This window comes from Centroberyx gerrardi, chromosome 5 (genome assembly GCF_048128805.1).
Source record: "Centroberyx gerrardi isolate f3 chromosome 5, fCenGer3.hap1.cur.20231027, whole genome shotgun sequence".
Taxonomy (NCBI): domain Eukaryota; kingdom Metazoa; phylum Chordata; class Actinopteri; order Beryciformes; family Berycidae; genus Centroberyx; species Centroberyx gerrardi.
In genome coordinates, this window is record NC_136001.1 from 13,408,342 (window position 1) to 13,424,537 (window position 16,196).

The following is a 16,196-nucleotide window of genomic DNA, read 5'->3' on the forward strand; positions in this document are numbered from 1 at the left end:
CTTTCCCATAGTGCCCTTTAAGTGACAATTACAAAGTTAATTGCATGGAAATCAATGTACTTCTGCATAAGCGACATAAGCCAACAAAGCTCCAACATGCATATGGGTACACAGAAAAATAAAGGTGCGAACTGGAACTGAAAATGATTCTTCGGAGTGATGTCATAGAAGAACCATTTCTGGTTCCACAAAGAACCTTTCAGACCGAGGTTCTTTAAAGAACCATTTCTGCACTCCTTTGCTTAGACACCTGCATTGTGTTTTTGTTTATCTGCCCTTGTATAGCCTCATTTGTAATTACACAATATGCAGGGGTTTGGTTATTTTCCACATTTATGCCATCACCCACCACCCAATAACTAAGAATTAAGATTCTTTGGGATATTCAAAGGTTCTTGAATGGTTCTTTGTGGAACCGGAAATGTGTCTTCTATGGCATCGCTCCAAAGAACCATTTTCTGTTCCAGTTCGCACCTTTATTGTTCTGCGTGTGTGTGAGAAAGTAGAGTTTGCAGCTCATTGCCCCTGGCACCATTTAGTGTTCAGTGTCTTGATCAAGGGCACCTACTGGCAGCGTTTGGCACCATAGATGTAGAACAGCCCACCGTCCTGTTTGCTGCCATACATCTGGCCTCCACCTTCCTGTACAGGGGGTCCAAACAGCAGCGTCTGGCTATAGGACTGAAGGTCTCTAACCTCAGGGCGAACTGCCGCCTCAGCTATGCAAATATTTTACTGTGCGGTGCTGCGATATTCATCTTATTCACTCAATGAAATAAGACCTGAACTAGATTCAAAATGTTTCTCTCAATCAAGAAGAGACAACTACAAAAGAGTCGGGGCTTCTTTAGTAATGTGGGGATCCAGCCAGAAGGTGGCAGCAGAGGCGTCTTCATCTTACCCTGTCATTATACCTATAGAGACACAACATTTGCCCACAGTAAAAGAAAACCGTACAAGGGAGAGCGGCCTGTTCCTCATTGAATGAAAGTTGCACCATAAATAATCCAATCATCGTGGCTAAAAAAAAATACTGCATCCTCTTGTCTTCATCCAGATGCAGACTCTATGTCATGTTTTATTGTTGGTTGTCATTGATTCTCTACACATAATATTTCAGCACACTTTTGAATTCTACAATATGTTTTGCAAGAGAATAGTGCATCAATAAGAAGACTCAACCACATAGTCCAAGCATATGTCATCTTTTTTTTCCATTTGTCATAATGTCAGTAGTATACTGCCCAGGAGCAAAGAAAATGAACAAGAAAAGCATTTTCTAAACGGTTTTTGGTTTATTTCATATATTTCAGTATCAAACAGGTCCCCGTTGTAATGGCTTTATTAATGGCTATAAATCCATGCTTGGGCAGCCATACAAGTGAACCCAGAATTGTCAGTAGATAATGGAGCAGCAGTGGTTTGTGGACTCAGCAGAAGAACGACTACAGTATTTATAGCGTAATTTCACTCTTAAATTGATTTGCAATTTGCACAACTTTTGATACACTAATTAATATGCCATCCAAATGTTCATTTTAAGTAAATAGATTTTATAAAGGTTTATTCATGTTTCAACACAAGTACAGCAGACATGATTTGAGTTAAGATAAAGTCAAAGAAATGTGAAAAGCTTGTTTTGCATCACCGAGTACCCTTCAGGAATCATACTTAGCCTAAAAAACACTAAAAAAGTATATAAAGTTAAAATAGATCTGTGTAACATAAATTGATTATTGCTTTTTAGCTACTAATTACTATGGAAAAAAAACCCCGCAAAAAACAGTTGGAAGCACACTGGCAGTTAACCCTTTTGCAACTTATTTTCAGTATATGTTTCATAGATAAAAAATGAAGAAATGTTTGGAGCTGGAAATTAAGTTTAATCACTTCTAAAATTCAAGTTTCGATATTTGTGAGAAGCGCTTAGCATTTCCAATTCATTCTAATCATTTGAAAACTAGACCATTTAATTAATCGTGTGATTCTGACAGGTGAAATAGGCCTGCATTGCATAGAAAGGTACGCTTATTTTCTCAATACACAATATAAGCTACATTCTGCAACACATGCCAAAGACACTTTGATCTGTTCATTAGTTTAAGCTGAAGTATTTGGGAGATCAGATAACAACAGCCATTTTAGGCCTAAAAAGCTTCAGTGGCTTTTGAAAGCAGATTCTTTTGGTCAGCCTGGGGCAATGCGGTTTTGAGGGTGGAATTACCTCACCTTAAAATTTCCCAATGTTGTTTTAACCCTTATTAGACTCTCTATGACTTGTTTTTTTTTTCTTTTCTTTTTCCCCCCCTCATCAATAGCTTTATGCAACAATGAATAATCATTATGAAGAACGAAATGACTTTAAACCTGGGTGATACCCCGGTTATACATCTTTATTTTATTTGTTATAACCCTGTGAGTTAAAAACTTAGGCTTCCATTGTTTTCAATAATTCAAAGGAATAATGTTATTTTTTCCTTTAAAATAGATTTGTATGTTTTTTTTTTTCTTTTCTTAATTCAGCTTATGGGTGCTGCTTTATTCAACATAATACATGTCAGATGTCATCGAGGAACTAGAGGGAGATGGGTTTTTTTTGTTTTACCTCACTCAGGTGTAATGCACAGGCGCATGCGCACTGCAGGATCACCAGGTGAAGTCGGCAATGTAGACCTCTCGTGGTTTCACTCATTCGCTGCGTCTCGCTGGAATTACTGCTACTGGAGCCTTTCAGATGTCTGTACTGGACAGGATAGACTGGAGGGTGAGTTCATTCATGCATTTTCCACTTATAGGTGCCTGAAGTAGTCTACGTTCATCATATTTATCGCTTCTGGTGCCGCGCCTAGGAATGTTTTATTACTTTCCACCTCTAATCACCTGTTTCTAATGGCTCAGCGTCCTATCCGCCATTGAAAAGCCTGTGATTAATGTCAATAATAAGACCAAGGCTGTGTTCTCTCAAAAACTTCCACTAATTTGCTTTGAGGCTACAAACTGGTGAATGCAAAGTTATGGCCGAAGCATGGTCTCTACAGCTTTTCTTTTTTATTCATTTTAAAGAGGTTAGGAATCATGGGTCTCTACTTATTTCTTTTTCTTTTTATGACCCAGGAAACAGAACTGCAGTGAAAGTAACAAATATCAGCCAAACTATCAGTCACTATAGGAATATTATAGGGATACGATAGGATATTCAAAATGTCATAAAGAACGATAAGGTCACTAACTATTGAATAGCTTACTACAAACATATAGGGCTGCTATAAGTAAGCTACCTATATTATAGGAATATTATGGTGATTTGTTTTCCTTAGAGGTCGTTATAAAGCGAGTAAAAATCGCATTTTCCATTACAAACTTAAACGGAGGACCATACTTTATTGTGAATAGCAACCTTAGCCTATCATTCTCTTTGAGTGTCGTTTCCCTCTCATATTTAATTAGTCTATAGGCTGGTATCATATTCTTGTAGCCTATGCTATGGACAGTATCGTATCGTTTGAAACATCACTATTCAGCAGGCTAATAGCTGCCCACCGACTTCTGTGACATTTTTAATTCTACTCGGCATGGATCCGTTTAATCCTTAAACTTGACATCGGCTAAACCAATTGTCATTGTAACTGATTGTCATTAAAATGACAAGCTGTGCATCAAGCTTGTTCAAAACATCACCGTCAGGCCAAGCGTGACTAACTTCGTTTAGGTCTGCTCTGTGTCTATTCCAACGTAAAAGATCATTTAATCAGTGAGCATTTCACTTCTGCTTCACATCACAAGCCAAGGACCAACACGCCACTATAATCCTATAGCCCACATCCTGTTGTTCCCATGCAGAGCCGATGATAACAGCTTGGATGGACGCAACAGGCTGTTATCCTTAAAAAAAAATCCTGGGTCTGTCCATTAATCTCACAAATTATAATCTGACACGTAGATTATCAGTCAATTTATAGCCCGCAAAACCAATTAATGAAATATCCTTCTATATGTTCATTATTTAGGCCGCAATGTAATGAACATAGGAAACACAGCCACGCTTGGGATTTGTTTCTATTTAGGAGGAAAGTGCTGTAACAACTGCTGAATTTGAAAGGTTTGTGAATAAAAATAGTCCTAAAAAACAAAATAAAACGTAACAAAAAGATGCATAGGTGGGTCTCTTTTTATAAAAAAAAAAAGACTCCTTTTGTCCCCATTTTGGAGCGTGATGCATATCAAAGCTTCAAAGCAGCCTTGTTTTGGACTTTGTGAAGCTCCACCAAAAATGTTAATGAAGTTAAGAAAGAGATGCTTGTTGAGATCTCTTGAGCTTTAGTGGTTTCTGAAAGAAAGATGCTGCAAAGCCCTCAGGCTTATTGTGGTTTGAAAACACCAAACCACCACTGTGAAGCACCGACATCTTTGCAAATGTCATGGATTTATTTTAATAGGTCTTAAAGAGTTATTTGGTTTAGGCGTTCAGGTCAGAATGCTGCATTTTATTGAAATCTTGTTGATTTTGTGCTCATGAACAGGCTCAATCATTTTGAGTCGGTAGGCCTAATACAAGCCTATACAATACAAGGATAAAGTCAGGTCAATTAAAGAGATAACCAGGACAGAGAAAAAGAACATAGGCTACTCATCCTCCTACTGGTAATAATAATGATAATAGGCTAATAATAATAATAATAATAATAGTAATAATAGAAACTACAAATGGAAAATACAAATAGGCTACTGCCGCCGCCACCACCACCACCAGCACTACTACTACTACTACCACTATACTACTACTGCTACTAGTGGTATACTACCACTACTGCTTCTACAAATAATAATAATAATAATAATAATAATAATAATAATAATAATAATGACGATAGCAACAACAACAATAATAATAATAATAATCATGGTAATATTTGTGATAATAATTATTCAATTATTATTAGTTATTAGTTATAAATAAGGATTATGTTAATAATTACGGTTGTTGTCATTAACAGTAATTAGACACCAATTTTAATACAAATAGCCTAATTAGCCATACTGACGTAGGCTCTGACTTTATCAGCCTCTTTGTCAAGATCATCAAGACAACAATTTCATCACCATAACTGTGAAAATGAATAACACATTTGTTATTTATCATTGTGCATAGCACGTGTCTCTTCTCTTCTCTTTTCAGACCCATTTCCTAATAATACAATCAAAATTGTACAACAGTTAGTTCGATCGGGCAGTATGATTGGCCGAGAGGCGTTCCACTGAGTGTCAACATCTCACCAGTGGCACTCGTAACCTAGCAACCCCTCACTGCAAAAATACCTGTCCGCGTTGTTGACGTTCTGTCACAAAATCCTATCAGTTGCAGACATATCAGATAGGCTAGTGGTAACCTAGCAACACGTCAAAATCACTTGTTCCCTTAATGTCTGAAATTAATAGGGGAATATGAGAATAATAACTTTGAATCATTTTAGATAACCTTTCAGAATGACTAAATGACGAATAGCCTACAATATAGGCTACCTGATCCTGAACCAGAGGGCCTACAGGTGTCATCCCACAAAGTTCAAAGCGCTATTGTGCAAGTTACTGACGAGGAATTTGAAGCTTTGGAGAGGGGAGAGAAATTAAACGAACACACTGAAACAAACTTGGCCTGGGCGGTGAAAAGTTTCTCTCACTGCACGGCACGAGAAGCATAGTCCTTGTGTTTTAACTATAAGCCCTGTGCTGTAGCCTACAGACGGACAGAAGTTTGATTGGACCGTTATTCCGCCAATAACCAATCAGAAATGTCTTCATCTTCCTTTTCAATGGCATTATCACAAAGGCAACGCCCACCCCGCAGATATAGTACAATATGCCCATGTTTGCAGTATAGGACTGAACATCACTACTTTGTCCATAAGAGGGAGTCAAGTTTCTTATATGCAACGTGTTCGCCTACTTCCATAACAGAAGTACAGACCGCATCGAGTGGAGAAGGGGGAGATATTGCTTGACAACTACTATTTTCTCTCATAGTTGCTGTGTAGACTTATATCTGTGGTCGGATAGTCAGTCAGTCGGTCAGTTCGCACTTTCAACCTTCACCCACAACTTCGCTCCTCGGCCGCTTGCTTTTTCAGCTGAACAAGAAGAGGGCAATTCATGATTTCCAGGAAGCGCTTTATTTCATACCTGGATTAACTCGCAGGCGACAATCTGTGTTGTTTTTTTTGTACTGAGAACATTTTTCTCTGTCAGAAACTATGTTGTGGAAACTAGCCGACAACGTGAAGTATGAGGATGACTGTGAGGTGAGTTTTGACAGAGCTACGAAAAGGAGAAAAAGTGTGTTTCTCTGAGTAACATCGAACAACAATTTGAAATTCATGTGTTTTTTTTTTTTTTTATATGCCAAACTAAAGATTGCCAGGCTATAAGTGGGGAGCCATCAAACAGTCAATATAATGTGAGCTTTTATAGGCGACAGACCTTTCGCACGGTAGCCAGAGGTGCTAAAAAGGGTCAATTTTGAAAGAGATGAGATAAAAGGTGAAAAAAGGTGCAATTGTCATTTTAATTTCACAGTATAATTATTATTCCAACGGCGAAGAAAATAAGAATACGAATAAGAATAATAACAATTCATAAAATTTAAATAATGAAATAGGCCTGTTCCTATTTGACCTATTCCTAAATAATACGCTCGTCTGTTTCACAAAAAGTAGCATCATTTATTACAATGAATTTAACTCCTGGCTCCTGTGTTAACACATGTGAACCCATTTCCAGTGTGATTACAGTGAATTTACTTGCATAACCTCCGCCGTAATGAAGTTTTATGCGTAATGAAGTTTTATGCGTAATGAGGAGGGAATCATTTCCTAAATTAAAACAGTAATGCATTCAGTTCTGTCCTCTGAAGCTTGATCTTCAGTGGCTAGGCTACCACAGGGCACATGCCGAGTCATGACAGCCACTTGATTCCCTGAAGGGACAAAATGTCACCAAGACCTGCCATCGTCTTGTCATCTCTATCAGCTGTCCCGTCTGTCTCCTCTGTCCCCAGGAAAGGCACGACGGCAGCAGCAATGGGAACCCCAGGCTGCCTCACCTGCCCGCGGTCAGCCAGCACCTCTACAGCCCGTCTCCCTCTCTCTCACACTCGGCCAGCTCGGACTTCCAGCCGCCGTACTTCCCGCCTCCCTACCAGCCCATCTCGTACCCGCAGTCCAGTGACCCCTACTCCCACCTCGGCGACCCCTTTAACATCAACTCCATACACCAGTCGCCGTCGTCGAACCAGCAGCAGTCGTGGCCCGGTCGGCAGGGCCAGGACGGGCTCGGAGCTCACGGGAGGAGCGGACTGGCGAGTCAGATTCTGGGCCTGGAGGGAGGCTCGTCCGGGGTGAGGAGGGAAGGGTTCCGCCGGCCGGAGCTGCTGCCCCCCCACGTCCACAGCATAGAGTCGTCGGTCATTGGCGATAACATGGGAATGCATGATATGGGCCACGGATTGGAGGATGTTCAAGTGAGTGGCTTTGATTGAGATGATCACTTTATTTGAAATTCACATTAGGCAAAGGTGTGTGTGTGTGTGTGTGTGTGTGTGTGTCCTGTGATCCTATGATAAACTTTAGAAGGATACCATACAAACATCCCTAATATTATTATGATATCATAGGAGGAGAAAAAAAATGCCATAAAATACTAAAAGGTCACTATCAACTTGCCACTGAGTATAGGAATATTATAGTTTTTTTTTGTTTGGGTGTGTGTTTGAGAGTGTGCTTGAGAGAGAGATGGGGAGTGAAAGAGAGAATCTGATTGGTAACCCTTTTTTACACAAAGCTAATTTTGTCTCACATAAAGCTTTAGCCTGCAGTAATTTATGTCAGTTCTTCTCATTAGTGGTTTTTAAATTCCTAATTCCTAATTCCCTATTTTAAAGTACTTCTGAAAAGAGAATGTGTACAATTGCTCATTGTTACTTCTGTTCTTTTTTTTTTTTTATCAGCATGTAGATGACCACAGTATTATTATGGCAGATCAGACAGTCATCAAAAAAGGTGAGTTTATTTCATATTTCTTAATAATATTGTAAAAGAGCAGCAATTTTGTTTATTTGAAAGGGAAAATAAGTTTGGGAAAACACTGCCTGAGGTACATGTGCCTTTATGCAAACAAATAAAGATACAATAACTACTGGCAGGAACTGGAAATTTACTGCAAGGGCCATATTTTCCACTATCCACATACTTTGAAATGTCATAACAATTATTTGTAGAGTGGCATGTCAGGACACTCAATAAGAGAGTACAGCAAAGGAGGAGTCTTGTATTTGTACTTGCACTGCATACAGTGATAATCCTCATAGTCATGAGATGCACTTAACTAAGCTTGGTATGATCCTTAGTCTATTCTAGTGCTGAATGTGCTTGAATGGATGCCCAGTGGGAAAAAAAAGATCCTTTTCAAAAAATGCCAGGCTAGCTGACAAGACATGGCAGTTGAGCAATCTTACAACCTCTGTGTTGACTGCGAGAGAAGAGAAAGCTTTGGATAATCTTTAGGCCAGGCTAAGCTGGCAATCGCGGCTCTTTTTAGTTCAGGACGTTAACAGGAAATTATGAGTTGATCTTGAAGCTGTGGTTGACTCTGCAGAACCAGCTTTTGGTGGGGTGTGGCATTAGGTTTGCATGTGAAGGTAATCTGTTAGGACATGAACTGTTTTGAACGAGAACTTATTCCCGCTGTGTTTTGTCGTCAGGTCTTCTTTAAACAGACTTTGAGTCAGAGCAAGATTAGCTTGAGCAACATTTATCTACTGCTTAGCTCCGTAGCTTTATAGGAAGCATATAAAGACAGACAGACAGACAGACAGACAGACAGACAGTACTTTATCGCAGAGGGAAATTCAATTGTATTGTATAAATAAGCTGTATATAATTATAATGTGATGTGTAATGATATGAAGATGTACAGGTTTTACTTTTCATTTTGCAAGTTATTATAAATGCTTTAGTTTGCCATTATTATGTCTGACAAATGTCCTAGGCCACCAACTAAATTACAATTGTCACAAAGATGTGGTGTTTTCGATGATGTTTATGGAATATTTTACGATGAAAATAATGTGACCTTTTTTCGAATTAACATGTGATAATATTACGATGCATAGTTGCAGGCAGAAAACAATTTGCACAGCGCAATGAAGAAACCAGTCCTCGTTTGTTACGGAAAGCGGCGATGACTCATTATATTGTTCCCATGCTCAAGGGCACGCTATGGGCAATCTAGGTTTCCACTTGTAAACAATGGCATGTCATTCCCAGCCATGTGCCCCAGAGGAACCTTAAATCACTCATGTGACTCTGTGATTTCTGTCTCAGTATTAGGACTACGAGGTGGCAGGAACCTTGATCGCTTACAGAGGACTTATTATCAGGGGGGCATTCTTGCGGGTGAGGATGAAGATAGCTATGTTTTGTAGTGTGCTGTACTGTTTGTTTGTCCGATGACCCTGTCAGTGCTTTGTGGGGGTTTTAAAAATTTGAATCTCTGAACCAAATTACCTCCCGACATTAGGACCAGCTAAACGTAATAAACTTTCTAGAATCCCTAGAGTCACAGAGACCCAGTGCTATACACGGTACTAAGGAGTATCTGTTGCTTAGACGAGGGGCAGTCTGTATGTGTGTACCTGTTTGTGGATGGTGTGTCGAATTTTAGCTGCTTAAACCTCAGGCATCCTATGTTGGGAAAACCACAAAATGTCAAAAGCCTAGTTGTTTCTTGTATAGTTTTGTACACCAGACATTGGCTTTACTGTACAATGTGTAACAGACATTTTTGTTTTTACTCAGCTGTGCAGAGCTGCATACACACTCTTACTTTGTGACTAGGTACAACAAAAAAACACACAGATCCCATGTTGCACTGAGAAGAGATGATGTTTAGGGTATACAGTATGTATACAGGAAAAGTGCACAAATAATATTGTGCAGCCATAATCTGACGCATCAATCTCAGGTCTTTTTTATTTTTTTATTTTTCCTTAATTACTTTTCAATTTATCCTCACCTCATTTTTTTGCTTTGCCCTCCAGGCCCCGTCACTCTGCCCAAAGGCAACGCGCTGGGTCTTCCCTTCCAGAAAGAGTCCCTGCTGGGCATGGTATCCAACCCCACAGAGGTGTTCTGCTCCGTACCGGGCCGCCTCTCCCTGCTGAGCTCCACCTCCAAGTACAAGGTCACTGTGGCCGAGGTCCAGAGACGTCTCTCGCCCCCGGAGTGCCTCAACGCATCGCTGCTGGGAGGCGTTCTGCGCAGGTCAGAGCTCAAACTCACTCGAAATGAAAGCGGGCTGGACTGATATTAACACTGCTTCACTGTTGTTGCTATTTGTAAAAGTGTCTAAGGCTCTAATATAGCACAGGCCTACGATAGTGCTTCAGCTACTTGAGTGGATGTGTTAGAAACAAGACAATGGGTACTGATTCAGAAAATCCAAGGCTAATCGACCCAAACATAATTTGTTTCCTTGGTATTGTATCACTGTCTGTTATCTAGATGTAGATGTCAATAAGGTTGTCTGCAGGATTGTAGAGCAAGCCTCAGATCTGAATGATCATCAAACTGAGGCATTATGCATTGCAGCTCTTAACGTTGTGTGCGATCTGTAGACTAAAACTCAGCAGTCCATGGGAAAAGGGTTTTCTAAGAGCACAGTTTGGCTCAGTTGCTCCGGCTCATCAGTTTTACAAGGTTCGTGACATTCTTTGTGTGGTCTGCAATTTTGGTTCTCTTTGCTTCCTCTGGGGATTACATCAACACAGTTAGCACCAATCTGAAAGACACAGGGCATCGTGGGTGTGTTTTTTGTGTATTGTGCACAATAACACACCCACAATGCCCTGTGTCTTTCAGTACAAATACACATAGGCCTATAAATATACTGTATATACACATATGTACATATACACATATATATACACACATATATATGTGTGTATATATATACACATATATATGTATATATATGTATATATATATATATACAGTATATATATATATATATATATATGTATATATATATATATACATATATATATATATATATATATATACTGTATATACATATATGTTTATGTACTGTATGTGTGTGTGTGTGTGTGTGTGTGTGTGTGTCAGGGGTCATAGCGGGGTTGCAGCAGGGTAGGTTTAATTGTGGCAGAGCAGTTGACCTTATGCCACATATGTTAGTATGGCAGTCTGTTGAGGGACTGGGGGGTTACACACTACACACCCCTGACCAGAGCTCTCCTGTCTGCGTTTTGTGCTGGGAGCGCATGTTTGCCACTTCCCATGTGCCTGTGTTAATGCTGACATGCAGACACACACGCACACACACACACACACACACACACACACAATCAGAGACGTTTTTAAGTAGGTCATATAGCAATAGGAGGGGGTTAGTTAGCAGAGGGAGAGGGGGAGAAGGGGAAGGAGGGGTGGGGGCAGTCATACACACATGCCTCCCTAAAGATGCTGCCTCTCTCACCCGCCATGGAGAGGGAGAGCTTTGCCCGTCAGTCATGCGGAAAACCGAATCGGCTATGGCAAGTGGGGAATTTGAGTGTTTCTGCGAACGTGTATATGAACGATTTCTCTGCTACGCTCTTTGTGTGGAAGCGTCAATTGCGTCTAGTGTTTTTTAGGTCAGGAGTGGTATCAGAGCCTGTTTGCGTTTGATTTATTTGTTTTCAGAAGTGTATGATGAGCCCTTCTACAGGCATGAGCGCTCTGGGCGAAGCCTCCTCTGACAGGCTATTTGTAAGCACTTTAAACTCTGGAGTCTGGTTGAAAGCGGAGTGTGATAGCGTACTGTAGCGTAGTGTGGAGTCATCATTAATCATACACATCCATTCTCTTTTGTCCTCCTAATTTATGGATGTGCTAAAACAAACAGAATCACAAACAGAAGATAATAAGAGAGAATGTAGAAAGAGAGTGGCAATTCCATATGGGTTTCTTATTTCCCCATGAACTCTTCCTGCAAACTTTATTACAGTGTGGGAGAAAAAAAGCGAATATATTGGATAATCTGTGTCTGAATGACTGTGGAAATCTTAATATACAGTATGTTTATTTTTTGTTCTTCCTCTGCAGAGCCAAGTCGAAGAATGGTGGCCGTTCTCTGAGAGAAAAGCTGGATAAGATTGGGCTCAACCTGCCTGCTGGAAGAAGGAAGGCAGCTAACGTCACTCTACTTACTGCACTAGTTGAAGGTACATGTCACTCAGTAGCGCATAGCACCTTCTATGGTGTAATTGCTATTTGCACCAGTTGGAATGCTGCTCAGATATGTAACAGTGTGAGAATGTGAGAATGTGAATCTCCTCCACATAGCAAATGTGTGTTGTAAGTTCCATATTTCAAGTCGTTCTCAAGACACCATTTGTCGTTGAAATACTTATAGATGCAGGGACCAATGCGATTGTCATAAGGGTTTCTTATCCCACTGTTTCCAATACAGTGTTCCATTTACTAGTCTGTCAGTTGCAGCTGTAGTGGTCCTCTTGTTCCCATGGTGATTCCCTCCATTTTGGCCGAAATCAGAGTGATTGAGCTGATGTTTGAAGGCAGGTTGGTTGTCCTCTGTCTTTGGCTATCAAAGCAGACATGACATAATCCTTTGTAACTCAATCTGTGACATTTTGAGGTTAGCAAACATCTGTTTAAGACCTAAGGAGCAACAGAATAGCCCCCGAAATATGTCTGTATGGATTCTATCGCTGTGGTATTACCCTATATTATATTGTACCCACAAACACAATTAAAATACAACAAACCCAAAAGAGTTGGACTTACTGTGGGCTACACAATCTCTTGGATATATTCCTCCATGAAATGTCTGCATCCTGTAAAATGGCCACAGATCTTCACGCTTTTAACATCTGTCTCAAGGATCTGGAATTTATTTCAGACATTCTCTTTTCTCTCTGTGCTCTGTGGTAATAATGCAGACTAGACACCTAAACCTTTCCTTTTTAATACCTCCAATGCTAAAACAGCATCATCAGTCATACCTCGGCTAGACAATGACGCATCACCATGTTCGCGATATCACTTTAATCACATCTACCTGCCCCAGGCTAAGGTAGAATATTTTTTTTCCTCTCTCGCTCTCTCTACACGCCTAATTTTTATAAATGGGCTGATGATTCTGTGCAGGAGAATGACTGGAGGCTTGTGTTATTTAGAGACCTTCAAAGCTGAATTAAGGCTTGTTATCTTGTGTACGGCTCGCCAGGAGGGCCAGCTGACCTTAAAGCTTGTGCTTCTGAATAGCCGCCCGTATCCTCAAGTGATGTGCGTGTCTATCAATAAGCGGTGCTGTCGGTGCCATGGGCACTCTCTGCTAGCATTTATCCACATAAGCCCATTATGACCATGCAAGTCAAGTCACCCTAAAGACGCGAATATATTCATCTCACTAGCTCTTCCTCCCCCAAGCTAGAAGACTGAGCACAGCTGATTATTCTGTGTTGCTCAACTGCTTCACTCAGTGTGCCTTGCCGCCTGTGCATATCAGCTCCTAAATGGGTTGCTGCTGTAACGTTGTACTCTGATAAATTGATGAAGCGGCGATCCGTCCAGGACACTGCTCACCCTCTTATCTTTTTTCCAGTGGGCCAATGGACATGCCGTGATGCTGTCACTTTATTTATTTGTTAATACACAGTCTTCAAAATCCAAATTACTCTATGGCTTAGTGTAGCAGGGTGGTTTGGGACCACACAGTAAAGCTTTTCTCAGTCTTAAAAAGCAAGAGCCAAGTGTTAACCTCAATGTTGTCTTGGACCTCAGTAACATTCCTGGGTTTGCAGGTAACTCGTTGTGTCTCGTTGTGTTCCTTTATATTTTTCTGTTTTATTCATATATTTTTGTTTTCAATAGGTGAAGCTGTTCATTTAGCAAGAGACTTTGGCTACGTGTGTGAGACCGAGTTCCCTGCAAAGGCAATTGCTGAATACCTGGGCAGGCCGCATGTGGAGCGCAATGAGGTCAACTCTCGCAAGAACATGCTCCTCGCTGCCAAGTAAGTGTCAACCTCAGCTCTAATCTGCATAAAAAACCTCTAGCGAAGGAGGATATGCCAAGTTTTGATATGGTTGATATACCTAGAGATTTCAAATGATTTTGTCCATTAATCAGTTCTGATGTCTCACCCTTTTAATGTGTGTGTGTTTTTTTGTTTTTTTGCTATTGCTAGCTTAGGGTTCATAGTATTCATTGATTGATAACTTAAAAATTGTGTCAGTTGAGGTTTTATGCATGTGATTCTCATTACTTGCATTCTAATGTATGTTATTTTTTCTCAAACCCCAATGAGTCCAGGAGTTAATTTGAGTACCTGCTTCTAAAAACCATTCTCTTTTGTCTGTTTCAGGCAAATCTGTAAGGAGTTCACTGACCTGCTCACTCAGGACCGCTCACCTCTGGGGAACTCGCGGCCGGCGCCCATCCTGGAGCCTGGAATCCAAGGCTGCCTGACCCACTTCAGCCTCATCACCCATGGATTCGGCTCTCCGGCCATCTGCGCCGCCATGACCTCGCTTCAGAACTACCTGAACGAGGCGCTCAAACAAGTGGACAAGATGTACCTGAGCTCTGGCAGCGACACCCAGGGATCCTCAGACAGTGGAAGCAAATCTACCGACAAAATGGAGAAGCACAGGAAATGAGAACTCAAAGGAGAATCCTTATGAACTTGAGAACCCCTCGATCCCTTATCTCTACCCTGTCTGCCCTTTTTTGGACTTTTTTTTAAATCACTATTTAGTATTGTCATTTTGATCTATGAGAACTGATTTTGTGTGTGTGTGTGTGTGTGTGTGTTCTCACACTGTTGAATTTGCATCGTATTCTTTGAGAAGTTGAGGATTTCTAAGAACTTTTGTCACTACTTTGTTCCCCCGCCACTGGCTGCGTTATATGAGAAATCAGTCTGTGTTGGCATGTGTGGTGAATGCTCATTGACTGGTCCTAGTGGGAGCCCAACCTCCCAGGACATATAACACGCCATAACATACCAAGCACTACACAGTACCATACAGTGGCCAATGTGTCAGTGCTACAACCATGGGACCTGCACTCTGTTGACAAGAGGAGGAAGGGAACAGAGTGCAGACTTTGTTTTTTTTTCCTTCCTAGAGGACATCATTTCAAGATGAGTTGCTGTGGCTGTGAATTCCTCTCAGCTTTCCCCCCCCTCCTACTCTGTCTGGAGGCAAATCCGCTGATTTCCTGTGTCTCTTCCGCGGTGCTCAGATCCCAATGGACTTCCAAAGGACGCTTTTTATATGAGAAAGAGAGAGAAGAAAATCCAGTTCATTTTCTGTTTTTTTTTTTCTTTTTGTGCTTGATTTTTTTACAACCACTTCAAAATAGGTCCAGTGTTATTGTGCTTTGTTCATGGGAGCTGATTCAAATCTTATGTAGGCCTGAATGAGAAAAGATGATTATTGGTTTGTCAGTCTGTGTTTGGTCAGAAACCAGAGACTTTAAAGACGGTTTATAATAGAAGCCTTTTCAGTGTTCATGTGGATTACAGGCATAGCAATGCTTCCATTATTACTTTATCTTTAAAACCTGTCTTTAAGAACTGGTAGATTATAACACATTGCTTTTGTGACCATGTTAGGTGTTCCTCATCCTTAGTACTAAAGATCCCCGTGTCGATATCAACCTACAACCAATTCAGCCCCCTGAGAGTGTATGTTGTGAGAGTGTGTGTGTGTGTAAATGTATATATTTCTTTCTTTAAAAAATGTTTCTAATTAGACATTGAATTCCAAACATAGAATTTTATCCAGTGTCTTGTCCTGGATGTAAATATTTTCTAATTTATGTTGTAATTTAATGGGCTTATGTAAATAATGGTATCATTCTGGTGTATGGTTTAACTTTTTATGATGTGTTAAACTTTTATAAATGGGTTAGTTTTTTATCAAGTAGAGGTTAGGAAGTGGGTATGATATACTTTTTTGAAAATGTGTAAAAACTGTTTTAAAGTTTCAAGAAAAAAATAATAAAAGACTCAACCCTGATTCAATGACTCAATGATATTGCCTTGGTCACACACACAAACACACACACTCACACACACACACACACACACACTCTCACACAGTTTGTTAATGGATA

At 40.4% G+C, this 16,196-nt stretch overlaps 1 protein-coding gene across 2 annotated transcripts; it reads left to right on the plus strand.

Moving 5' to 3' along the window:
- Positions 1-5,960: 5,960 nt before the first annotated feature.
- On the plus strand, positions 5,961-15,421 carry tfap2c (transcription factor AP-2 gamma (activating enhancer binding protein 2 gamma)). Of its 2 annotated transcripts, XM_071903781.1 has the most exons (8): positions 5,961-6,296; positions 7,052-7,513; positions 8,000-8,051; positions 9,375-9,446; positions 10,091-10,313; positions 12,156-12,274; positions 13,947-14,088; positions 14,440-15,421. In XM_071903781.1, the coding sequence occupies exons 1-8, from the start codon at positions 6,249-6,251 to the stop codon at positions 14,732-14,734; spliced, it is 1,413 nt and encodes a 470-aa protein (XP_071759882.1). In that variant the 5' UTR covers positions 5,961-6,248; the 3' UTR covers positions 14,735-15,421. The 2 variants fall into 2 exon arrangements, with proteins under 2 accessions (XP_071759882.1, XP_071759884.1); XM_071903783.1 differs by lacking the exon at positions 9,375-9,446.
- The last annotated feature ends 775 nt before the right edge of the window (positions 15,422-16,196 follow it).

Coding starts and splice junctions, on each gene's coding strand:
- tfap2c (XM_071903781.1), top strand. CDS start 6,249: ATGTTGTGGAAACTAGCCGACAACGTGAAGTATGAGGATGACTGTGAG. Junction 7,514..7,999: donor ACGGATTGGAGGATGTTCAA/GTGAGTGGCTTT, acceptor TTTTTTTATCAG/CATGTAGATGACCACAGTAT. Junction 9,447..10,090: donor TCAGGGGGGCATTCTTGCGG/GTGAGGATGAAG, acceptor TTTGCCCTCCAG/GCCCCGTCACTCTGCCCAAA.